The 25,967-nt window shown below is 36.9% G+C and overlaps 1 protein-coding gene across 2 annotated transcripts in view; it reads left to right on the top strand.

Moving 5' to 3' along the window:
• The window catches only part of Ccdc191 (coiled-coil domain containing 191), a 70,991-nt gene extending 45,024 nt beyond the window's left edge, over window positions 1–25,967 (top strand). For both annotated transcript variants that reach the window (XM_076868345.2, XM_076868346.2), the window contains 6 exons: window positions 2,138–2,220; window positions 4,200–4,301; window positions 16,052–16,195; window positions 17,784–17,936; window positions 18,913–19,058; window positions 25,756–25,967. In XM_076868345.2, coding sequence (XP_076724460.2) covers window positions 2,138–2,220; window positions 4,200–4,301; window positions 16,052–16,195; window positions 17,784–17,936; window positions 18,913–19,058; window positions 25,756–25,900 — 773 coding nt within the window. In that variant the 3' untranslated portion in view covers window positions 25,901–25,967. The remainder of the gene's footprint in view (window positions 1–2,137; window positions 2,221–4,199; window positions 4,302–16,051; window positions 16,196–17,783; window positions 17,937–18,912; window positions 19,059–25,755) is intronic.

Raw genomic sequence — 25,967 nt, forward strand, 5'->3', positions numbered from 1 at the left:
TGAAAGGTATGTGATTGTTCTGTAATTTCAGATCCAGGCTGTGAAAAAAGAATGGGAAAATTACACAGATGAGAAAACTCTGAGTAACTACTAAGGCTAATTATTTGTAAAGATCATTGTCATTGTAATTCATGAATGCTAAAATTCTGGTCAGTTTATAGCAATCCAAGTCATTATGTCATTTTGTGATGAGGTTAGTAGTGTTTTAGTAATGAAAGCTATAAACCAGATATTTTCATTTGATAATATTTTTTAAGCACATAGAAACTCTTATTTAAAAACTACATAGGACAGTAAGAACAGGAGCATTCCTCAGAATCCACCTAGTAAATTTGCTAATTGCTTTTATTATATACTTAGTCACTCACTGTATATGTTTATACAATGAGTATGTTATATGTTGTCACATCTTGTATGGATGACAATTATATTGTGACTTTTGACTTTTTACCTCTGGCAAATTTGCTACCCTAATAAGAAGGGGTGACATCTGAAATACTGTTGTCAATCATTCCTGTTAATTGGAAATCGGCAGTCTTTGCATCAACTATCTGCCAGGGCAACAATTTATGCTATCTTTGCCCACCACTAAGCCTGATCAGAAATGCCAGTTCAGTGCAATAAGTTTTTTAAAATTATTATTTGATCAAGGTGTTAGCTATTTTAGAATCCCAGTCTACTTTTCAAGCAGACTTTAATGACTCCATCTAGAAAAGATGAGGAAAGGGCATATTACCAGAAACTCTACTTCTCAGAGCTCTCTCACTTTAATCCTTTAGTCTATTTCTGTCTTCTTAAGGACAGTCTCACTCCTGCTATCTGTGGCATCACCACTATTCTTTTATAGCAAAACAGACACTTAATATCTGTAAGAAATAGCTTGGTGAGTTTTTGTTTATTAATTCTTAAAACTTGGACTTAAATCTTCTCTGTAACATGGTCCAAAGAACTGAAAGCAACTTCGAGATGGTTTAGGTGAGCAGAACTTGATACTTCCTCCTACCCACACCCCTCCTTTCTATGAAAGCCCTGCATGATTACAGAGTCATATTATCAGACCATCTTGCACATTTGTTTCTTTTGGATCGATACTTAATAGACTGTCAAGAACAGGAGTCTGACACTCAAATTCATTTGGATGCCAGTTCTCCAAATGCTTGGTACAGTTCCATTTCCTGCCCATCTGGATATCCAGGTCTTAAGACTAGACTTAAAATGTATTCATCATGGCCCCAAACTTTACAATTTGTTTGTTGTTCCTGCATATACAGATGTATATACAGTGACTTAAGAAAAATTAGCAGGTTCACTTAAAATGGGATTTACGGAATGCTTCTATTCTCAAAGTATTTGTTAGATGTAGTTGTATTTTTCTATGTTTATCAAGTTATAACTAAATTAAAATTCTGGCTTCTGCTTTTCATATACTAAATGTCTATCAATCAGGCACATTATCTTATTTAAACCAGTGAAGAGTTGTTATTGTTATTATTATTGTTATTTTCCAGTATTGGGAATTGAACTCAGGAAGTTGTGCATGCTAGGCAAGCACTTTACCACTGAGTTATATCCCCAGTCCTAAACCAGTAAAGAGTTTCTCTTTTTTATTTTATTTTGGTTTTTTGTTTTGTATTTGTTTTTTGTGTTGTTGTTGTTGTTGTTGTTTTTGTTTTGATTTTGGTACTAGGGATTGAACCCAGGGGCACTTAACCACTGAGTACATCCCTAGCCCTTTTTTTTACATTTTATTTTGAGACAGGATCTCACCAAGTTTCTTAGGGCCTTTATAAGTTTCTGAGACTGGCCTCAGATTTGTGATCCTCCTGTCTCTGCCTTTGGAGTCACTGGGATTACAAGTATGCCCGGCTATGCCTGGCTCACAAAGAGTTATTCAAATAAAAATGTGAATAAAAACATAGTTACCTACAAATTAGTCATCATTGCTGAGGGTTGGATTGTAGGCCTTTAACTTATACAGCATGTATAAGTCCTTATATCTAATTTTTTTCTGAGAATGTGAATATTTAATTTACAAGAAAAATCTTAAAATTAACCTTAAATATTACATTTAAATGGAGGTATTTCTTTTTCAGTGTTTCTCATATTTTTATATTGGAATTCTGTTACTATTTTTTAGCCATGGAAGAAAGAGCAATTCAACGAGCTGAACGTAGGCAGATCTTGGCAGAGAGGAAGAAAAAACTAGAAGAAGAGAAATTGGTAATAAATACAGAATGCAAACTGAGGCAAGAAAAAGGATTTGTCTAGATGTTTCTTAAATAATGAAACCTTGCTTGTTCAAGCCTGAAACAGTAAAGTTAGACCAACTTTGGAAATGGCTTATATTCTACTCACCTGAGTTCTGTAACCATTTTAAGAAAATGAAGGAGAAAAACATCAACATCATTAGCCTAGCAGGAAGGAAACTATATAAAGTTATTGAGAGCTAGCAATTTGGAAGATTCACACATAACCAATATTATTAGAGTGTTATAGATAGATGTCCAACTTTATGAATTTGCAAAGGAGAATAGTTTTTATCTTCCAAAAATTTGACCTAGACTGTCAGAAGTAAATTTTGTACCTACTAGGAATACATTAACTGTTCTGATAGTTTTTGTTGGAGAGTGCATTGGGGAAATGAAAGGAAAAAAATCTTTCCCCCACACTGGACTTAGTGTTTCACAGGTGAAGTTAAGAAAAAATTTTCATTTTATGATTAAAAATTAATGGTCTTATTCATGCTCGGACTCATCTTCCCAAGTTGAAAAGAATCCTTTTGGAGAAACTTTTTAAGTTATACAACGGATCACATGTTGTTTGGGTTTTCTACTTTTATCACAAAGTGCAGACTTATTCCAGAGATAAAGAAGGCATTTTTAAAAAACTTTTTTCCCATATTTTTATTGGTACATTATACTTACATACAATGGTGGAATTTGTTGTTACATATTCATGCATGCACACAATATAACAATATAATTTGGCCAGTATCATTCCCCATTTTTCCCCTCCCACCCTGTTTCTTTACTTATCTCTCTTTAATTTTCATGAGACATTCCACTCTTCTACCCATCACTTTCTTTTCCTTTTTCCTCTCTACATTCCACATATGAGAGAAAACATGCAACCCTTGACCTTCTGAGTTTGACTTGTTTCACTTAATATAAAGTTCTCAAGGTGTTTTGGTCAGCTTTTTCACTGTTGTGACTAAAAGACCCAACCAGAACAACTATAAAGGAGGTAAGGTTTATTTAGGGGCTCGTGGTTTCAGAGGTCTCAATCCATAGACAGGCAGACTCCATTCCTTGGGGTTCAAAGTAAGGCAGGACATCATGGCCAGAAGAGTATGGCAGAGGGAAGCAGCTCATATGATGATCAGATAGCAGAGAGAGAGGTCTCCACTTGCCAGATATAAATAAATATATATCCCAAAGCCATGCTCCCAATTCCCACCTCCTCCAGCCATATTCTACCACTTCTGTTACTACTCTGTTAATCCCTATAATGGGATTAATTCACTGATTGGGTTAAGACTCTTTTACAACCCAATCATTTCTCCTGTGAACCTTCTTGCATTGTCTCACTTTGGGGGGTACCTCACATTGCATGAGCTTTGGGGGGACACCCACAACCAAATCATAACATAAGGTCCATCCATTTTCATGCAAATGATATAATTTTATTTTTCTTTGTGGTTGAATAAAACTCCATTGTGTATATATACCACATTTTCTTTGTCGATGGATACCTAGGCTGCTTCTGTAGTGTGGCTATAAACATGAGTATGCATGTATCACTATAATGTGGTGACTTTACTTCTTCAGAATAAATACATAGGAGTAGTGTGGTGGGGTCACATGGTGTTTCCATTCCTTATCCTTTGAGGGACCTCCATAATATTTTCATAGTGGTTATACTAATTTACAGTCCCACCAACAGTATAAAAGTGTTCCTTTTTCTCCATATCCTCTCTAGCATATATTATTGTTTGTGTTCTTGGTGTCTGCCATTCTGATGGGAAATGAAATCTCAGGCTGGTCTTGATTTGCATTTCCCTAATTGCTAACAATGTTGAACATTTTTTTATGTATTTATTGTGCAGGCACTTTGGTGGATACTTGACTTATCCCAACATGAAAAATCTTATTCCCATGAGATTGAAGGTTCTGATTTTTCTGCATTCTAATCTCAATCAGGTCCAGTTAAAGGCCCAAGAGGAGGAATGTCAGAAGAGGGAGGCAGAAGAAAAGGAGGCTCAGCTTGAGAGAAAACGAGAAGAGAAAAGACTGAAGAAAATGGTCAGTAATGTCTTTGTTAGGTTACTGTCTATTGAGGTCTATTGTGTGTGATCTTGTAGTCCTGTCCACTAGTATTCTTTTCTTACCCAAACAGAAAAAGTTTCTCCATCTTATTTAGTGAAAACCTACCATTGTTCACATTTTAGCTTCAAAACATGACTTTTTCCAGATGAGCCTTTCCTGCTCTGGCTGCTCTTCTTCTACCCAATGTTAGGTTAGATCCTCCTTTATGAATTCCTCTGAAGTGTCCTTCAGAGCATTACTGATGCTAATAATTATGTCTCTGTTTTGTGGCTTTTTTCCATTTCTCTGTCTCCAACTAAACTGTAATCTCCATAATAGTAAAGGGAGAAGCCTGGTGTTGTTCACTATTGTATTGGCTGACAGTGTGCCTGAAATGTAGTAGGCACTCAGAAAATACATGATGAATGAATGAATGATTGCACACTTGGAGCAAAATACATCAGAAGAAATAAGACATAGTTAAACAAGTTTCTTTATCAGTGAACTTCTCAAAGCCTTTTTACAAGTTATCAGATATTTTGAATCTCAGAAGAGGGACACAGTGTTCCAGGTAGTCACATGTATCTGACTACAGACTCTATTTTTTTATAAAGCACCCAGTAACACACCATGGATCAACTTGGGGTCATACCATTATAAATGATTGAGATAATTTTCAAAATATAAAATACAAAAAAAATTTCCCTCTCATATCTGTTCATTGTAACAAATTTGAGAAATACAAAGAAGATGGAAAAGTATCTCTGAGTTCAGCACTAAGAATTAACTACCTGTAATATCTTTTTTAAAAAATTATTTTAAGTTGTTAATGGACATTTATTTATTTATTTATATGTGATGCTGAGAATCAAACCCAGTGCCTCAGATATGCCAGGCAAGCACTCTGCCACTGAGCCACAACCCCAGCCCTTTTAATGTCTTAATATTTTAATATGTCTACTTCTGTTCTTCTCTGTTCATATTCCCCCCTCCTCTTTCCCCTCCTCCCCCTTTTTCTTTTGGCAATACTAAGGTGATATTCATCTTGACAAGCTAGTTTAGGTAGTGCTTGACAGGTTTCTCCCTGTAAAGTTATTATTTTTCCCTTTTCATACTCTATCCTTTGGAAATAATCATCAAGTTTGGTATACTCTCAGGGCAGGGAGGAAGAAAAATTAAGCTTCACGTGCTGAAGGGAGGAGTATCTACCTACATTATTTGGAATTCATCTTTGAAGAAGGCTTATTTTTGTTTTTCCATTTATTTGTTCAATCATTCAATTGTTTATTTAAATAAGTAGAATTCCTGTCTATTTATTTTGTACTTTGGGTGACAAAAATGCTGTTACTTATTTTGTTGATCAAATTGTTCTGGCTTTGGTTAGCATTGGAAGCTCTTTTAGGTGGACATTTTAGGTGGACTTTATATATATATATATATATATAGAGAGAGAGAGAGAGAGAGAGAGAGAGAGAGAGCGAGCCAGAGAGAGAGCCAGAGAGAGCCAGAGAGAGCACTAAACTCATACTTCTGTCTCCAACTCTAATTCATACAAGAAGGTTTATTCTATCCTTCCTTTCTTGCTTATTTGTAAATGCCTTCTCTGAAACCTGGCTCCCACAACCTATCCATTATTTACTGTTGTAAATTTCCAATAAAGGTATAAAGCAATTAGAACTGTTAGTTTATACCCCACACAAGAAATTTGCCAACTACAATACAGTATTTATATATAGTTCCATTTATTTTTAGCTTCATATTTTTTTTAATTAAAACTCAGTTTTCCAATGTCACCCAGGGCCCTTGTGTTTTCCCCCTTTTTCTTGAGTGAATCTTGGAAGTTTGAATACTTAAAGGAATTTGAGTATTTTATCTAAGTTTTTGAATTTCTTGGAATAGAGCTTATAGTATTCTCTTATGACCCTTTTAATGTCTGTGAGCTTCTGCTACAGTAATTTGTATCTTTTCTCTTTTTGCCTTGGTTATCAATTTTATTTCTCCTCAAAGAAACACCTTGTAATTTCATTGATTTTCTTTGGCCTTTTCCCATTTTCAGTTTCTCTATTTTCTGCTTAATTTTTGTCACTTCCCTCTTTCTGCTTGCTTAAGATTCTGTTTTCCCTGATTCCCTAAGGCAGAAGCTTAAATTATTCATTTCACACATTTGTCCTTTTATAACAGATGCATTTAGTGCTATAAATTTCCCTTTCTCTTTACCTGGCATATCAAGTAATATTTTGATATTTTATCTCATTTAGTTCAAACTATTCTTGAGACTTTCTCTTTGTTCTATGGGTTTTTAGAAGTATATTTTTTTAAATATCAAGCATTGGGAATTTCCCAGATAACTTTCTATTGATTTATAATTTAGTTTCTTTATGGTACATGAATATACATTGAATGAATTTTAAAAGTTTTGTTTTATGGCCCACAATATGATCATCTTGGTTAATATTCTATGTGTACTTGAGAAAAATATGTAGTGTTCTATTATGGTGTGCTTTATAAATATCAATTAAGTCACATTGCTTGTGTTGTTCAGATCATCTATATCTTTACTGATTTTGTGCTTACTTGTTTTAACAGTTATTGAGACAGGAAAGTCTCTGGCTTAAAGTTGCATCTTTGTCTACTTCTCCTTTCATATCTGTTTTATGACACTTTTAAAATCTGTGAAGACCTTTTAATGTATGTTGAAAATCTGTTATTAGGTACATATATACATTTTGGAAAAAACTTGTATCTAAGTGTTATAAATTGAGCTTCTTTCTGACATTATGTACCTGTGTTGATTTAATATCCATTATGATAATCTGTCCTTTAACAGACTTACATTATTTTTATGCCATTAACATAAAGTGATATTGATATAATTTGGTGAAAATCTACCAACTTGCTCATTGTAAATTTCCTCCTTCCCATCTCCCACCTTCTCTGGTTTTATTTGAGCATCTCTATACTTCCATTTTACCTCCTCTATGGAGTTATTATTTACATTTCTTTTAAAAACATTTTTAGTGGTTGCCTAGTGTTTACAATATATTTGTAAATGATCCCTTTCTACCTTCAAACTTTACATGTAGTGAAAGATCCTTACATACATATATTTCCATTTACTCCCTCATATTCCTTGTGCTATTCTTGTCATATGTCAAATTTTGCTTTTATTTATGCTATAAATACCCAATTCCTTGTTAAAGATATTGCTTTAAGCAGTTGTCTTTTACCTTGCCTCCATTTCTTCCATTTCTGATGTTCTTTATTTCTTTGTATAGATATAAATTCTTTCACTTAATAATAATTAATATATAATGTTAATATATAATATTCTTTCTGTGGGTAGAACTTTCTTTAATATGTCTTGTAGGATAGATCTTCTGTCAGTTAAATAAAAACTGAGGGAATTTACATTGAAATAAATACTGAGAAAATCTTATTTTTTTCCTTTACTTTTTTTAACTCTCTTTTTAAAATTCTTACTAGTTATACATGAATGTATTTTGACATTATACATACATGGAGTACAACTTCTTATTGTTATGGTTGTAAAGAAGTGGAATTACATTGGTCATGTATTCATATATGAACATAGGAAAATAATGCCCATTTCATTCTACTATCTTTCCTATTCCCATCCCTCTTCCCTTGACTTCATTCCCCTTTATCTAATCCAAAGTACTTCTATTTTTCCCTACCCCAATCCCCATTGTTAGTTAGCATTCGCATATCAGAGAGAACATTTGGCTTTGGTTTTTTGGGACTGGCTTATTTCACTTAGCACAACTGTCTCTAGTTCCAACACATTGGAATTTCCTTCACTTTTGAAAGTTACTTTTTCTGGATACAGAATTTTATGTTGACAATTTTTTACTTTAAAACTTGAAAGATGTTATCCTATAGTCTTCTTGTTTGCCTAATTTCTTATAAGAAGTCTGCTGTAATTCTTAATCTTTGTTGTTTTGTAGATATGCTATTCTGCTTGGGGTGCTATAACAAAATACCATGGACCAGATGGCTTAACCAATTGAAACTCATTTTAATCACAGTTGTAGAGGTTTTTATTAAAGGCTATCTACCTGGCTTTGAGATAGCCTCATTCTCACTGCATCTTCCCTCACATGACTTTTCCTTGGTGCATGTGCATGAAGAGAGAAAGCATGAAACCTCTCTGGAATCTCTTCATTTAAGGACACTAATTCTAATAAGGTTCCTACCCTTAGGACTTTATTTAACCTTACTTCCTTAGTGGCCTCTTGTCCAAATACAGCCACACTAGGGATTAGTGTTTTAACATATTAACTTTGGGGGGATACTTTTACTCCATAACAGTAGGTAATGTGGGTTTTCCTCCCAAGCTGCCTTTAAGATTTTGTGTTTGTCTTTGGTTTTTAGCTTTTAAAATATGATATATCTAAATATGATTGGTTTGTTGATAGGTTTGTTTACTTTCACAGTAGTCTTAAGCTTCTCAGATATATGGTCTTACATTCTGTCACTAATTTGGGAATATATTTAACAATTAGTTCTTCAAATATTTGACCTAGCCCATTCTTTTTATTCTCCTTTTGAGTTTCCAGTTATTCCAGTGTTTAATTGGTTCATATTGTCCCACAGCTGACAGATGAACTTGTTTGTCACTCTTTTTCCTTTTCAGTTTGTGTAATTTCTGTTATCCTATTTTCATGTTACCTGATTCTTTCTTCAGGTGTTTCATCTAGTGATAAACCCATTGAAGGCTCTCTTCATCTCTGGTACCTTGTGATTTTTATTTTTTAGCATTTTTATTTTGAAGCATATTGTTTTCATGTCTGCTAAAATTCCTATCTGATAATGAATGATGTCTATCTTCACCATTAGATCCTCTAATATTATTGTCATGAGTTACTTAAAATTCTCCTTCTAATAGTTCCAACACCTCTGTCATGGCAATGTCTTATTCTGATAAGACACTGACTTTTCAAATTGTGTTTATTTTTTGTCTTTTGGTGTGTCTTGCATTTTTTGTTGAAAGTCAGCTATTTGGTTAAGAACAATAGAAACTGGGGTAAATAGGCCCTTAGTATGGAGATTTGTATTAATCTAGCCAAGAATTGGGCTGTGTTTGATGTTTATTGTTGTTATAGTTACCACTGTTGAGGTTTGATGTCACCATGGGCACCAGAGACTTCAGTTTCCTCTAGTGACTTTTTATTTATCTCCTCTCTTGGCTTTGGGTTTTCTCTTTGTGCTGCTCCCCAGAGAAGTTCTGTCTCTTATAGTTCTCCCTTAATCCAGTAATCTTATTGGAGGTTTGTACTAGTGTAGTGGTAGGGTATGGATAAGAGAAAACATTCTCTATTTCACTACATTTGTCTTTGGAGTATACCTCATTGAGCACTCACAAGAATCCCTGTTCCTACTCTAAGGGTAAAATTTTTTTTGAACCCCTATTTCCTTCTTTTAGATGCAGTGGTATCCACCACTATCTCAATCTGTGACCTTAAAGTCCCTTCCCCTGGAGAAATGGGAGCAGGGGGGGGTCTTGTCTGGAAAGAGTTTCCTGAGTGCCCCTCCCCCCGCTGAGTGCATTCAGGTGGCGCCCTGGGATGGAGCCTCCAGTTTCCTGAGAGAGAATGGTCTGGGTAGATTTGCAGGTGTTCTTCTTCTTCTTCTTTCTCAGCTAGAACCATGGTGGGAATTTTCTCTGAATCCTCCCTGATCTCCTCTGTGAAAGTCTAGTGGAGTTTCTAGAGAAAAAAACGTGCATAAGAGTGGGAAACACCACCATGACTGTTACCCCCCAGGAGCTCCACTCTTCTCCTGCTGGTGTATTCTTAACCTCCAGCAGTTCACCAAAATATCTCATCTTATGACTCATATGGTATCTGGTAGATTCTGCTGCCTCAGGTAAGAAAACTTTTGAGTCCCAGTCTCTAGATTTAGAGATGGCTTCACATCTGATCAGTTCACAAAAAGACATTAATTTTATGTCTGCCCTGCTTTTGTTGTTGTTGGAACCAAATTGCTTGTACAGACCAAGAATAATGAAAAATATGTACCAGCCAAGAGATAGTTTTATTTCACTCATTATCCCAAGTCCAAACCCCTTTTTTAGGAATGTCAGTCCATAGCAATAGACAAAAAGATTTTGTCACATAGACTAGTTTCCATTTAGTCAGTCAATTGTAGCTATCTAAATTGAGATCTACACATTTGCAGACTTGCTATGCTTGAGGCTTCTTTAAGAGTAGCTTTAGATTTAAAACGTACTTGGCAATTGTCTTCTTTTCCATCTGTGTAAGGATAATCTACATAGTATGCTTCCCATCCAGTTTATCATGTGGTCTTAGTCCTTTTGAGGCATCACATTCTACACAAGCAATTGCTTAATTTCTTATACATTTTATATATATTTGTTCCTGGTAAACAACCTCCAAGATCATATTAATGTTATTCCTCTGGATGTCAAAAAGATAATGGCACTTCTGAACCAATGACTTCTCTGAATCAGATTATGTGACTGGATATGTTTGATGGAAATCTGCTTGTTTAGATATGAGGTGTCCCCCCAAAAGCTCACGTGTGAAACAATACAAGAATTTTTAGAGAAATTAGATTATGAGAAGTGCAATCTAATTGGTGGGCTAATCACTGATATAGATTAACTGTGTGGTAACTGTGGGCAGGCAGGTAGGGGTGTGGCTAGAGAAAGTAAGAGTACCTTTAGGATTTATATTTTGTCCTTGGCAAGTGGAGCTCTCTCTGTTTCCTGATTACCATGTCCTAAATTGCTTTCCTCTGCCACACCCTTCTGCCATAATGTTCTGCCTCACCTTGGTCCCAGAGCTATGGAATCAGCTGACCATGAACTGAAACTCTAAACTGTGAGCCAGAATTAACTGTTCCTTCTCTAAGTTGTTTTTGTCAGGTCTTTTGGTCACAGTGAGGCAAAGCTGATAAAACACCTCTTGAAATTGGGAAAATTTCTGCTGAGTTCAGAGCAAATTGTCCAGCAGAGGTGCCATATTTTCTAATTAAACAGATGGGCAACCCTGCTATTGATATGATGGAGAAGGTCTCTGAGACAATCACATATACTTTTCTGGATAGAAAATGTAAGATAAACTCAATTATCTGTGTGTAGGGTTTTGTGACATCAATTTGAGGACAAAGGACCTAGAGGAATTCCTTAAGGATAGGCCTGTGACAAACTTGTCCTCTGTATTGAGAGGGATACAAGAGGCAAGACATGGCTGGATAATGGCCACTCATAGGTCTCACACCACAACTCCCTGAAAATAACATCCCTTTGCTCTGTTTTTATCAGATACTTACTTTCTAGTAATATGTGTCAGGCAATAACTTTTGTGGCTGTATAAATATACATTTTATTGATGGATACTTGAAGCTTGTGATTAAAAATAATTTTATCAGAAAAGACCAGGCAAATTTGCAGGAAAATTGATAGTCTGTAGAGTATCAAATTAAGTAAAATAAACCAGACTCAGAAAATCTGAGGAGTGTTGTATGTTGTCTCTCATGTGTGGAAGCTGGAGGAAAAAGGAGAAAAAAAAAAAAGAATCATGAAATCAGATAGGAGACCATTGGGATAGAATAGAGCAGTGAATAAGACCAACAACAGACCTTCCTTCACAAATCTTCTATGCTAATTTGGGAAAACAGGCAATAAACAACTCAAAAATTTTAAAAAATAGGGAGGGAGAGAAATAATGGTTGAAGCAAAATGGAGAAACCTCTCCAAGGAGGTGATATTTGAGCAGCTAGATGTTGTGGAGGCTCTCACAATGTCCACATGTCACATGTGGGGATGCCTATGAGATATTCATATTGGATATATAAGCCTGGACATCAAAATTACAGTAAAGTATCTCTGCTAGTCACAAAAACATTTCAGGGCTGGGGTTGTGGCTCAGCGGTTGAGCACTCACCTAGCATGTGTGAGGCCCTGGGTTTGATCCTCAGAACCACATAAAAATAAATAAATAAAATAAAGGTTTGTGTCCAACTACAACTAAAATAAATATTATTTTTAAAAAAAATTCAAGTGTTTTTCATGCCCTGGAAGTGCCTGGAGAATGTCTGAGTAGAGAAGAGTTGAGGGCTGGGCATATAGCTCAGTGGCAGGGTGCTTGCCTAGCATGTGTACGGCACTGGGTTCAACCCCTAGCACCATGAAAAGAAAACAAAGAAGAAAAAGAGATGAGAGTCCAGGACTGAGTCCAATATTATATTAGTAGATGAAGAGGTGTTAGGTAGAAGGAAAACCAGAAAAATTTAAAACCCAATGCTAAGAGAAAAAAGTATTTGTGTTAGGGGAGTGGTGGCAGTTAACCTGGGAAAATGTTACTGAGCTCTATTAAGAAGAGAGCAGACAAATGCCTCTTTGGTTTGGGAACATGGAGATCATTCATGACCTGGACAAGAGTGCTTTCAGTGCTGTTCTGGGATAGGAGCCACATTTTAGTGGGTTGAAGAAAAATGGTGGAGAACATAGCCTGTGAATATAGAGAGCCATCACATCCAGAGAAAGATTTTTTTATTGTTGTTGATAATTGTTTCTTGGCTTTATTTGTATTTTAAAGATGGTAAATACCAGCACATGTTTATGTGATGGAAATGAGCCAGTAGTGAGGAAGAAATTTGTTTTGGAGCAGTGTCAATTACCTGTACTTTTCTGTACATAAGCTACCCTGGTCTTTTTCTCAAGACAGTAGCTGACATAGATATGCATTTAAATGAGTCTTCGGGTTTTGGTTTGGTTTTGGTACCAGGGATTGAATCCAGGGCACTTAACCTCTGAGCCACATCACCAGCCCTTTTTATTTTTTGTTTTGAGACAAGATCTAACTAAGTTGCTTAGGGCCTCACTGAGTTGCTGAGGCTAGCTTTGAACTTGCCACCCTCTCGCCTCAACCTCCAGGCCGCTGCAATTACAGGCATGTGCTACTGCACATGGCTATGAGCCTTTTTCTTTTTATGTCATTTATAATTATGTAAACCACTAAGTCAAAAAGAAACTGATATTTAGTAGCCTTTTTTAGCCAGAGTGAACAGTGAGCTCTTTGAAACCCTAGCTGTCCAGATCCCAAATATAAGAATTATCTCAAAGTACATAGTATCATATCATCTTCACAAGCAGTTGTGGATGCAGCTACTATTATGGACATGTATAAGGAAATGGAAAATATAATACTAATGGAGTTGATCAATGTGTATAACCAGTGGAGGAAATACACATTTCAATTAAATTTTTAACTTAAGCAGAACTCTTATTTAATATTTCTCTATATATTTTTCTGTGGAAATAAAGATTTATTATTAACTTTATTTATCTATTTATTTATTCTTTTATGTGATGCTGAGGATCAAACCCCAGGGCCTCACACATGCTAGGCAAGTGCTCTACCACTGAACCACAAACTCCAGCCTGGAAATACAGACTTTTCTTAAAGTCTGTTTTTTTCCCCAGCAATCTATCTAAAAACCATTTTCCTTTTGGAGCCTAGAACACCAGTCATAGAGTTACAAGGCTAAAAGGATAGTTGGACTATCATTTCTGTGTATGTGGGAATAGGTTTTTTTCACTGAGCCCAAGGACTTCTCCAGAGGGCTATAGTCCAGGTTAAATTTCTATCTGCAAACTTGCAGCAGCTGCTTTGATACCACAGGGACATTTCTGTGGATGTACAAACAGTTTTTCTGTTTTCCTCACATTTAACCCTCAGCTTCCTGTTACTATTCATATGAATATTGTTGTAAGCAATTTTTATTTCTGACCATTCCATTCAACAAATATCTCAAGTGCCTGGGTATTATAAAGGTTATTTTGGCCTAATGCTTTAGAAAATCTGGATATTCCATTTTCAGGAACTTGTACAGAAATGGGTCATTTGCATTGGGAGAGTAGAGCAATTCTCCTTTCCATATTAGAAATGTTCCAGTGCTCTAATTTTTTTCTTATAGTAGTCTCAGGCACATAAAGAAGCTTGTCAAATCAGCCAATTCACCACTACCCCTTTTCTTTCTTTCTTTTTTTTTTTTTTTTTTTGTACTGGAGATTGAATTCAGGGGCACCTAACCACTGAACCACATTCCCAGCCCTTTTTTTGTAATTTTTTAGAGTAAGGGTCTCGATGATTGCTTAGGGCCTTGCTAAGTTGCTGAGACTGGTTTTGAACTCGTGATCCTCCTGCCTCAGCCTCCTGAGCTGCTGGGATTACAGGCCTGCACCACCACACCTGCCCACTACCCTTTTCTTGACATGAAATTATGTAAAGAAAAAGAAATGTTTTCATATTTATACTCCATAGATGACAGCTGCAAAGAAGGCAGTGTGCAATCTTTGCGGTTACTCTTGAATCTTTCATAGCAGGTTACTTACTATCATTTACCATTTCTCTCACTTTTTATTATAAACTATTTGTACTAAAATAGAAGAGGATGAATAATATCTGTAGGGTACAGCATTAAGTTTCTATTCTCTCTCTCTCTCTCTCTCTCTCTCTCTCTCTCTCTCTCTTTTTTCCTTACCAGAATTGAACCCAGGTATGGATGCTTAACCTCTACATCCCCAGCCCCCTTTTTTTAATCTTCAATTTTTTTGTAGTTGTAGTGGACAGCAATACTTTATTTTGTCTGTTTGTTTATTTTTTTTAACGTGGTGCTAAGGATCGAACCCAATGCCTCACGAATGCTAGGCAAGTGATATGCCACTGAGCCACAGCCCTAGCCCCTACTTTTAAAATTTTTTCTAATTAGTTATATATGACAGTATAATGCATTTGGATACATCATACATAAATGGAGTATAACTTCTCATTCTTCTGGTTGTACATGATGTAGAGTTATACCGATCATATAATCATGTATGCACATAGGGTATTAATGTCCAATTCATTCTACTGTCCTTCCTACCTCCATAATCCCTCTCCTCCTTTCACTCCCCTCTATCTAATCCAAAGTGCCTCTATCCTTCTCTAGTTCCCCTTTTCATTTTTTATTTTGAAATTAAGTCTCACTAATTTGTTTAGTGCCTCACTAAGTTGCTGAGGCTGGGCTTTGAATTTGCCATCCTCCTGCCTCAATCTCTCAAGGCTGCTGCAATTACAGACACACACCATTGTACCTGGCAGTGTCTGTCACCTTTCCCAGGCATACCACTTGGTGTGTTTCTCCTGTTCGGAACGTGGGGTATTTTCCCTCATTGCATCACCAGGATTCTCTTTCTCCTCAGAGGAGGAGGGAAAGCTGCTTAATGATAATCAAGTACTTTTTAACTTGCCTCCGGACTTATTGTTCATCACTTAAAAAAGAAAGATCAGTAATGAGATTATACTTCTGGAATTTTTTAATGGAGTATCTTTACATTTGAATACCATTATTTATACACAATCTCTACCTCATAACATAAATGAGGGAGTTACATTGGGTTTTCCATAAAAATGAGGGAAAATTCCTGATGTCTCTTGACTAGATGTTTACTTTTTAGTAATTTAGGAAGAGGTAAACCATTTCTGTGAACAGTACTAAATATAAACCCAAGAATATACTTAATGCTCATTCTTGTAGAGCTTATAACCAACTTTTTCTGACCTTTTAAGCAGAACTGATTCTTCTTTTGAAAAATATTCCAGAGCTCTCTTATAATGATTAACATACTGTTTCATGTTCAAATTAAATACTTTAACTTCTTGTTGAAATTCCTTAGTGTTTTCATCATGGCATTTTTACTTCATTATCTTTTGCAGAAAGAACTAGAGAAACAGAAGAGAATTAAAAGGAACCAAGAGTTGGAAGCAGTAGCCACAGAACATTATAAAAAGCTCTTGCTAAGAAAAAAAGGTCTAGAACCTTGGAAGAGATTGAGAATGCAAAGCAAACAAAACACCCAGGTGCAGTGTCCCACTCTTACCCTCACCCTCAAAATTAGAAAACAACTTCTTCAAATAGCACAAGTATCAAAACTAGGCTTTAGGAGGAGTTTGGTGATTTAAAAGTCCAAAAGATAAATTATTTAAGTGTGTGTATTTATTTGTTTGGGATAAGAGTTTTTATTTAATCTTTTAAAGACTTTCTAATTTAGCAGGTTGGAAAAAATTAGAATACATTTTTATTAGAGATCTTCAAGGTAAGAGGAACAGAGACTTCTAGTAATTTTAGCAGAATTTATGAAACAGAAAAGGTTATCAGGTGTGTATTAGGTTGTACTGTGATAACTTTGCCTAATATCAGTGGCTTACAAGAATTTATTTCTCACTCACATGTCTGTGGGCTAGTTGTGTGTTGAGTTTAGGTCTCTCCCCATACCTCATTCTGGTTCCAGCATGCTTTCACCTGGCAGCTGTCAGATATACAAAAGACTAAGCCAAATTATGTAAACCTATATGAAACCTCTGCTGCCCACTAATATTTCACTGGACAATGCAAGCCATAGAGCCACAATCAAGGTCATTGAGGGGGGAAAAGAAGATCCATATATTCCACTGGGAGGCACTGTGAAATCATATTACAAATGTTTTATATATATATATATATATATATATATATATATATAAAATTCTGTTATAGAGATCTATCACAGAGACATATGAAATTGAATACCACTGAAATTTCTCTCATAAATTTATCCACTGCATGGAACAGAGTATTCAAGTGTGTGATCATGAAGTTCAAAATAGATGAAACATTGGCTTCCAGGCTTGTATATGCCACAGAGTACCCCTGTGATGTTCATTTTGGCCAATAAATATGACTACCAAAAGGTTTGCTTGGATCAGTCATATTCACAGGGATGAATGACTAAGAAAAGACTTAGAAAATATTTCATTGCCTGGAGAGAACTAAGAGAGAGGGTTTTTTCTTATGTCTCTTGAAAGAATAAAACAATACAGAAAACAACAATACTTTATCAAATCTATAAACGGCAAGTTGTATTTTTTTGATAGAATGATACTCTTTGCCTTTTGAGTTGCTAAAGATGTTATTTTTCTACAAATGGTTTGTGATTTATTGATAATATCTAAATTTTAATGCTTGTGACAGTTTATTACAACTAATTGACAGTACTGGCATTTTCTCAATTAAACAGTGGTTAAGTACATAATAAAGAGAGGTTTATTATGGAGTTGCTGTCCTTGTTTCAGGAGAGCAAACCAAGAATGTTTCCATCCACCCACTCCAAAACTCAATGGAAGTGAAGTGACAGCTTTGGAGATTGTTTATGTCATTTCTATAACAGCCAGTCAGGGAGTGGTCTTCAGGGAGTCAGCATTGGGCCATGCATAATGATGTGTATCTATATCCTCCAAATAACAGGGCAGTCAAAACTTCTGGGACATAGACTGTCTATACCTTAAGGTTATTCTTCCCTAAGAACTGGTTAAATGCAGTATACAGTATCATATACTACAAGCTGAAGTTTTCTTAAATGATTTAAAATTTAAGGAATAATTTCCTTTTCTCACTTAAAAATATATCTAGGTGGCAGAAGAACATCACTCTTTGGCTCTACAAAGGAAATGCCTGCTGACCTGGTTCCAGTGTAGTCAAGACAGTATGACTAGGAAGATGGCCCAGGCAGATCAATTTTATTCCCACATATTGCTTAGGAGAGTCTTTCAGGGCTGGCTACAGGTAAGGACACTTTTCTTTCCATCCTGGGAACTGAACCCAAGGCCTTGCACATGCAACACAAGCACTCTATCAATGAGCTACATCCTCAGCTCTTTTTGAGATAAGGCTTCATCAGGTTTCCCAGGCTGGCCTTGAAGCTGTGATCCTCCTGCCTCTCCCTCCTGAGTAGCTAGAATTATAGGCATGCACCATCAGGCCTGGTGGGAAGGACACTTTAAATATATCTCACTGCTTAGTCCTGTATAAGAAAATTAAACGGGCTATGGAACACCTGTGGTCATTACATTTTTTTCAAGAAGGCTATATAGTAGTGAATCTAATTCATTGCTTTGAAATGAATTTTAAAATGTCAGCTCAATTTTTGTTAGTATATAACATTCTAAGTACATGTAATATGATATCAACACATTTTATACTTCTTATTTTTTCTCTCACAGTTCCCAGATGATTTTATTAGAAAGCTACCCCTCAATCTTACACCTGTTCCTACTCATCTGTTTCTGTTATTTTTATAATACATTATAGAGGATATTATCTTGGCTTCCATATTCTTCTTTTTTCTTTATCCCTCTAGCATCCTTTGTTCCTTTGTTTTGTATATTTCTGTTCTCTCTCTCTCTCTCTCTCTCTCTCTCTCTCTCTCTCACACACACACACACACACACACACACACACATATTATTTGCTCTAATTTTTTTTTTCTTTTTTCTTTTTTGGTACCGTGAATTGAACTCAGGGGCACTTGACCACTGGGCCACATACTCAGCCCTTTTTTGTATTTTATTTAGAGACAGAGTCTCATTGAGTTGCTTAGTGCCTCACCATTGCTGAGGCTGGTTTTGAACTCATGATCCTCCTGCCTCAGCCTCCCGAGCCATTGGTATTACAAGCATGCGCCACTGCGTCCAGGTATTTGCTCTAATTCTTTGTCTATTGATATTATTTGTCTCACTTCTGTTCCTGTCCTTATCCCCAGTACATGACTGATCTGGAGGAACAAGTGAGAAAACTTTGTGTACATTTCCTTCAGAAGAGGATTTTCAGAGCCTGGTTTACAGTGGTCAAAGAGGCGAAGATTGATGCTCAGAACAAGCATGAGATCTCAGTGGAATATAGTGACAGGTGAGGTTTTGATCTTTAAGGAAATTCACTGACTTCACAAATGCTCTTCTGCTGGAATATGTCTTGAAATAGGAGGTGGAGGCAAGGAGAGCTAAGCCCTCAGACACCAGGCAGGGTTGGGAGTCCCAGCATATCCACTGACTATATGGGTAAGAGGGAAACACTGACCACCCTGGGATTCTAGGGGAACCCATCTTTAAAATGAGAAGGAGGCCTGCCCTCTTCACCTCACCGAGACTAGCAAGGAGATCAAATATGCGGATTACACACAACACACCCAAGTAAATATACCGTCTGCTTCATTAGTTTTTTAACATTATTAGTTGTGAACTATAACACAAATACAGAAAAGTACCTAAATCATACAGTCTAATGAATTGTTTAGAAGTAGACATCCAGGGCTGGGGGTGGAGCTCAGTAATAGAGCAATTGCCTAGCATGTATGAGGCACTGGGTTTGATCCTCAGCACCACATAAAAGTAAATAAATAAAATAAAGGTATTGTGTCCATCTACAACTAAAATCATTTTTTAAAAAAATAGACATCCATTTCACCATGACTGAGGTCAAGATGTAGAACATCACAGTCCGCCAAGCTCCTTCCCAATCATAAGTCCCTCCCAAAGATAAACTATTCTCCTGACTTTTACAGTGAACCCTTCCTAACTTTCCTTTATACTTTTCCCTCCTAAGTATGCAGCCTTTAATGCTATTATGCTATTGTTTTGTTTTTGTTTTTGGCCTGGTTAAGAACTTTTTATACCTGGAATCATACTGTATATCATATTAATATTTAAAATAATAACTTAATCCAGTATTTTTAGAAAATAAGATAGTCTATATAAATACATTTTTTTCTTTGATTTCTAATTTTAAGCATTTTGTACAAAAAATGTTCTGACTATTATGCACTTCCCTTTGAGAGTAAACAGTCTAATCTTTTTGGTGATTTGGTATCATTCCTTATGAACATTGGTGAATGTGGTGGGTGCTTTCAGGATGCCTCTGGGTTTTGAGATGTGAAGACTGTTTTGATGTGTACAAATATCTCTTTTGTCACTGCCCTCAGATTTATTTTGGTTGCTTTCATTTGTTTGTAGGAGTATGTGTGTGTGTGTGTGGGTGTGTTTGTGTGTGTACATGCGCACTCTTGTGCATGCATATCTCTGTTCTTTTTATTAGTTTTCATAATTTAGTACACTAGAATACCGACTCCTAGCAAAAACCATTCATCCATGTTTAATTTACAGGTACTGGAAATCAGTGGTCTGGCAACAGATAAGCAAGTTGATTATGATTTTGTATAAATTAAAATAAATATGCAATAAGTGAGAGTATTCAGAGGTTTGCCTTTGAATAAAATGCTTCAGATTTAGAATCTGAAAGGTAGGACTCAATATCTCTGTGACTTTGGAGAAATAACCTTTCAAAACCTCCCTGATTCCCCTTTCTAAAATGAGGATAACAAAAGAACTTATTTTATAGGGTTGTTGTGAAAAGTAAGCAAGGCATCATTGTAATGCACTGGTTTGTCCAAAAGAATAGCTAATTATTTTTTAGTTAGTGTCATTGTGAATGTATTTTTATTAAAATGCTTTTTGCCTTTCTTTGTTTTCTTTCTGTTTCTCAGCCATTGAATAGAGGCTGAGATTCATTGTAGCTTCATAACAAACCATCTTATCACAGTGTAACCCAGGGGTGGGGAGCAGATTTCATGATTTGCATTTTCAGGCAAGGAAACAGGCTGTAGGCAGGTAGATGAATTATTCAAGGCAGACAAATAATGCATGGCAGCTCCCTGGATCAGTCTTCCTCCCCATTTTCATAATTCACTGTCATTGGTAAACTATAACAAATGATATAGTTAAGATATCTTAAGTATATCATATAGTTAATGATATAGTAAAGATATATATGGTATAGTTAAGATAGTTTGTAAGATAGTGTTTCTCTTTAGGGTTTGAAGTTATGAAATCAATGTAGGAATCCAAGCAATCAACAAGAAATAAAATTTCAGCAGTGTCTCCTTGATATGAAAGTATTGTTGTGACTTCAACTCTTCCCATTTTACTCCTTGTTTACTGGGTTCCTGACCCACTTGCCTCTATTCTTTGGAAAAACAAAGCTTACTTCTGCTTCAGAGAATTCATAGGACCTGGACTTTCCCATCATTCAGACATCTGCTCAAATATCACCTTTCTGACCAACCTACCTTCATCACTGTCTAGCTGTTTACTTGCCCTATTTCTTTCCATGCAGGGGGCAGAGCATTTCAGTAGGGTAGAACAGTAGGAACTAAAATGTGGAAGTCAGAAAATGGTTGTATAGACAGGAGAAATAAGATGTGAATAGCAGGTAAAAGTGGGAGACAGGTTCAAGGACTGGGAGAGGGCCTATTATTATTTGGATATGAGGTGTTCCTAAAAGCTCCTCTTAATGCAGGAGGTAAAATGATTAGATTGGGAGAGCTGTAACCTTAAACAATGGATTAATCTATTGATGAATTAATAATTCAAATGGATGAACTGGATGGTAACTCTACACAGGTGGGCTTGACTTGAGGAAATGGTTACTGTAATATCATGCCTTAGAGATTATGTGTTTTGTCCCTGGCTCCTCATGTTCTCTCTGTGCTTCCTGGCTGTCATGAGATGAACAGGTTTCCTCTAAGAGGCCATTCCAACATGAGGTTTTGCTTCACCTTAGGTCCAGAGTAATGGAGCAGGCTGACGATTGAGTGAACCTCTGAAACTATGAACCAAAATAAATTTTTCCTCCTCTAAGTTGTTCTTTTCAGGAATTTTGGTCAGAGTGACAAAAAACTGACTGAAATTGGTACTGAGAAGTACAGAAAGTGCTGTGACTAACCTGACCATGTGGTTCAAAAGCCTTTGGAACTGGTTTGCAGAAGGAGTTTGGAACATTTTGATAATTCAGGCTGGAGAAGCCTTAGAATGTTGTAAACTTAGTGAACAATTTTGGCAAGATCTCAGAAAACCAGAATTCTCACAGGAGTGCCGATAGTAAAGAATTATATTCATGAGGTTTCATAGAATTGAAGACTCTCTTGGGAATTAGATTAGAGAGCATTCATGTTAGATTATGGCAAAGAACTTTTCTACAGATTCCCCACATCCTGAGACTTTATGTAAGGCTGAATTTAAAGGTAATGGACTGATTAATCTGGTGGAGGAAATTTTTAAGGCAGTACAGCATTCAGGCAGTGTTATGACTAATGCTGGCAACTTTTTTAGTCAGGTTTACTGTGATAATTGGGAACAAAAAGCAGAAAAGATTTTTTTAAATTTGCAATCAGCCAGAAAAGTGTATGTAAAATTGGGGACAAGGAAGGTGTGGTCATTCAAAGTATTACTGCCACTAAGGAGAAGCCAAGTAATTTGCACAGAGACAATAGGAAAGATACCTTGAGGGTATCTCTTGAATCAGCAAGACCACACCCATAGCAGGCTCTAGAGTGTAGAAGTGAAAATGCCTTTGAAAAGAAATCTTGGAGGCACCCAGCTCACCTAGCAGAACCCACAAAGTTATTTCCCCAGAATTTGTTTCATTTTGTTCAGCCACCCAGGTACAAAGAGGCTATTAAAGCCATGGTCCAAGGAGGCCCAGATACTGCCTGAGCTTGCAGCAGACTTTGGTATCATTCTACATGGCACTGGTTCTGGAGGACTACAGGATGATGAAGCTAAAGGGTTATGGAGGTTTCTGCTGAGATTTCAAAGGAAGGCTTGGGAGGCCAGGCAAAGTATAGCAGGGTTGGAATCCCTATCAGCTGCCCTTGAGAGTGCAATGCATGAAGCTGTGAAGGTGAAGCTGAAGCTGTAGTGTAGACCCCAGGAATTAAGAGATGAAAATGATAGGGACTAGGAGCTGAGAAAAGCTGCTGGCCTCAGAGAAAGCCATCCCAAGAGAGAGACCACATAGGATGCAACCAGCAAGGTCATAGAGGTGGGGCTGCCCAAGCCCTTTGGAGATCACATCTCACCACTGTGAGTCCTCAGTGCTGGATGTGGAGCTACAGGACCTATTTTCCCAGTTAGATCTTACTTTGGTCTCATCCCTTCGTCCTATGCCTCTATTCCTCCCTTTTATAATGAAAATGTTTACTCTGTGTGTTTTCGTCAGCTTTTTCACTGCTGTGACAAAAAGACCTGACTAGAACAATTTTAGATGGAGAAAAGTTTATTTGGCACTCATATTTTCAGAGATCTCAGTCCACACACAGCCATCTCCAATGCTCTGGATCCAAGGTGAGGCAATACATCAGAGCAGAAGGACATGAAGAAAGCAGCTCAGGACATAACAATCGGGAAGCAGAGAGAGATATTGCCTATCACCAAGGATAAAATATATACCCCAAAGTCCCACACACCCTTAGTGTCCTATCGCCTCCAGTCATACCCTACTATCTATTTAAGTGGATTAATGCACTGATTAGGTTAAGACTCTCATAACAGTTCATTTCACCTCTAAACTTCTTGCATTGTCTCACAGGGGCGCTTTTGTGGCATATCTCATATCTAAACCATAACACTGCGCCATATATATTGGATATACATAATCTGCTTTTGATTGTTAAAAGGGCTTACAACCAACAGTTAGCCTTAAGTCTCAGATGAGACTTTGGACTTGGACTTTTGGGCCATGCTTGAACTGTTAAGATTATAAGGACTCTTGGAAATGAACTAATGTATTTTACATTATGAGATGGCCATGAACTTTTGGGGACAAGACAGAATGTTGTGATTTGGATACAAGATGCCCCTGAAAAACTCCTGTGTTAATGTAAAAGGTGAAATGATATAGTGGAAGCTATAACCTAATCATTGGATTAACTCACTTGATGGATTAATAATTTAAATGAACTAAATGGGTGTAACTCCAGGCAGGTGGGACATTGCTAGAGAAAATGGGTCACTGGGGGTGTGTCTTGGGGATTATATATATCTACCCCCCCCCCAGCTTTTTTTGTGCTCTTTGCTTCCTGGTTGTTAAGATTTGAGTTACTTTCATCTACCATGATCTTCTACCATGACCTTCTGCTTCACCTGAGGCCAGAGCAATGAAGTCAGATGACCATGGACTGAGACCTGTGAAATTGTGAACTGAAATAAAGTCTTCCTCCTCTAAGTTGTTCTTGTCAGGTATTTTTGTCTCAAAGTGATAAAAAGTTGACTAACACAGGGCCCTAGAGATGAGTACAGGAAGCTGTAAATGATGGACTGGATGGATAAAAAGTTCAAAGCTCCATGTGCACACTCCCCCTTATCCCCCCCCTTTCTCTCATACTTCTACCAATAAAAATCAACCTTATCCAAAACATCAGACAACCAACAGCCATAAAACTAATGAGAATTGAGACTCATTCCAGGCTTCATTAGGTGGTTAAGAGGCTAGAACAAATCCCTCCTCCAGTTGTGAAAATATAAACTACTCTGACCTCTGTTTCAACATAACTGCTCTCGTAATTCCTCACACATGCTCGGCTATTCTTGCCTCTTTGCCTTTATTCAAGATGCACCCTCTTCTGGGAAAGCCTTTCCTTTGCCCTGACTAAAATGCTGTTCAGAGATCATGTCTTTCAAAAGCCTCGGACACTCCTCATCACCAGACTGGGCAGCCCCTGTCCTTCTCACCACTGAGGTCCCTTCCCCTTTACTGAAACTCTCGGTTCACTTTAACTGTCTCCTTGGGTAGGTTTCCTGGCTCTCCTGTACATGGCTGGTGTTCAGATGGAGCAGGCATGAGAAACCCTCCAAGGACATTGCATGCTTTCCTGTGATCATAGATTCAAAGCTTCAGTGGCCCTCCTTAACCATACTTCCACAATTAATGTTAGGTTTTTTCTCAACTGGAGTCAGACTTTTCTTTTTTTCCTGTTTTTGTTTTTATTCTTGTTGGAGGTGACGTTATCAGAAGGCATTTATTTTTGTTTGTTTTTGCAGTACTGGGAATTAGCTCAGGGGAACTACATCCCCAGCCTCCTTTCAAATTTTGAGACAGGGTTTTGCTAAATTGCCCAGGTTAGCTTTGAACTTGTAATCCTCTTGCCTTATCCTCCCCTGAGTCTCTGGGATTATAGGTGTGCACCACTGTACCCAGAAAACAGCAGGCTTTTAAAATATAACTAAGCACTGAAGTCCCGGTGCCCATAGTAGTGGCACATTCTGCATGTAGTTTTCCAAAATCTTTGCCCTGAGTGCTGTTGCTGTCAGTGCCCTTGCTGGAATCAATTGATCCTGGCTTGGGCACAAAATAACAGGTAGTGATCAGATCACCTGAGAAACATGTCTTATAGCCTGCATTATCAGAGGCCAACTGGGTCCTCTGCTCAAATGTCATCTCCTTAGAAAGGCTTTCCCTGCAATCTTACCAAAATAAATAATCTCCCTCTCCACTCTCATCCCTTTTTACTGAATCCCAGTTGTGATTTCCACACATTTTATGTAACCTTTTATTCACATAAATATTTTTTTGATAGGTGGACACAATATCTTTAACTTTTTAATGTGGTTGTGAGGATTGAACCCAGTACCTCGGGCATGCTAGGCCAGCACTCTACCTCTGAGCCACAACCCCAGCCCCCACATAATTATTTTAATAGTGTTTAAGTGTACATCAGTTGGAAAGTCAACTTTTCCTTAATATTTTACCCTTCCTCCCAACTTTATTTTTAAAGGAGGATTCTCAGCCAAGCATTTCAGACATGGAAGACATCTGTAAGATTTATGAAAGACGAAAGGGGGAAAGAAGAAAGGCGAGAGCAGCTTCGCAGGAAGGTGGCTGAAATTCTCCCAGACTTCCAGATGTTGGCACCATCATGACTATTACTTATCCCTTCAGTCAGATACTCATCCCTTGAGTAAGAGAAGTCTTTTGTGTACCCATAAA

Source organism: Callospermophilus lateralis, chromosome 10, assembly GCF_048772815.1.
Source record: "Callospermophilus lateralis isolate mCalLat2 chromosome 10, mCalLat2.hap1, whole genome shotgun sequence".
NCBI lineage: Eukaryota > Metazoa > Chordata > Mammalia > Rodentia > Sciuridae > Callospermophilus > Callospermophilus lateralis.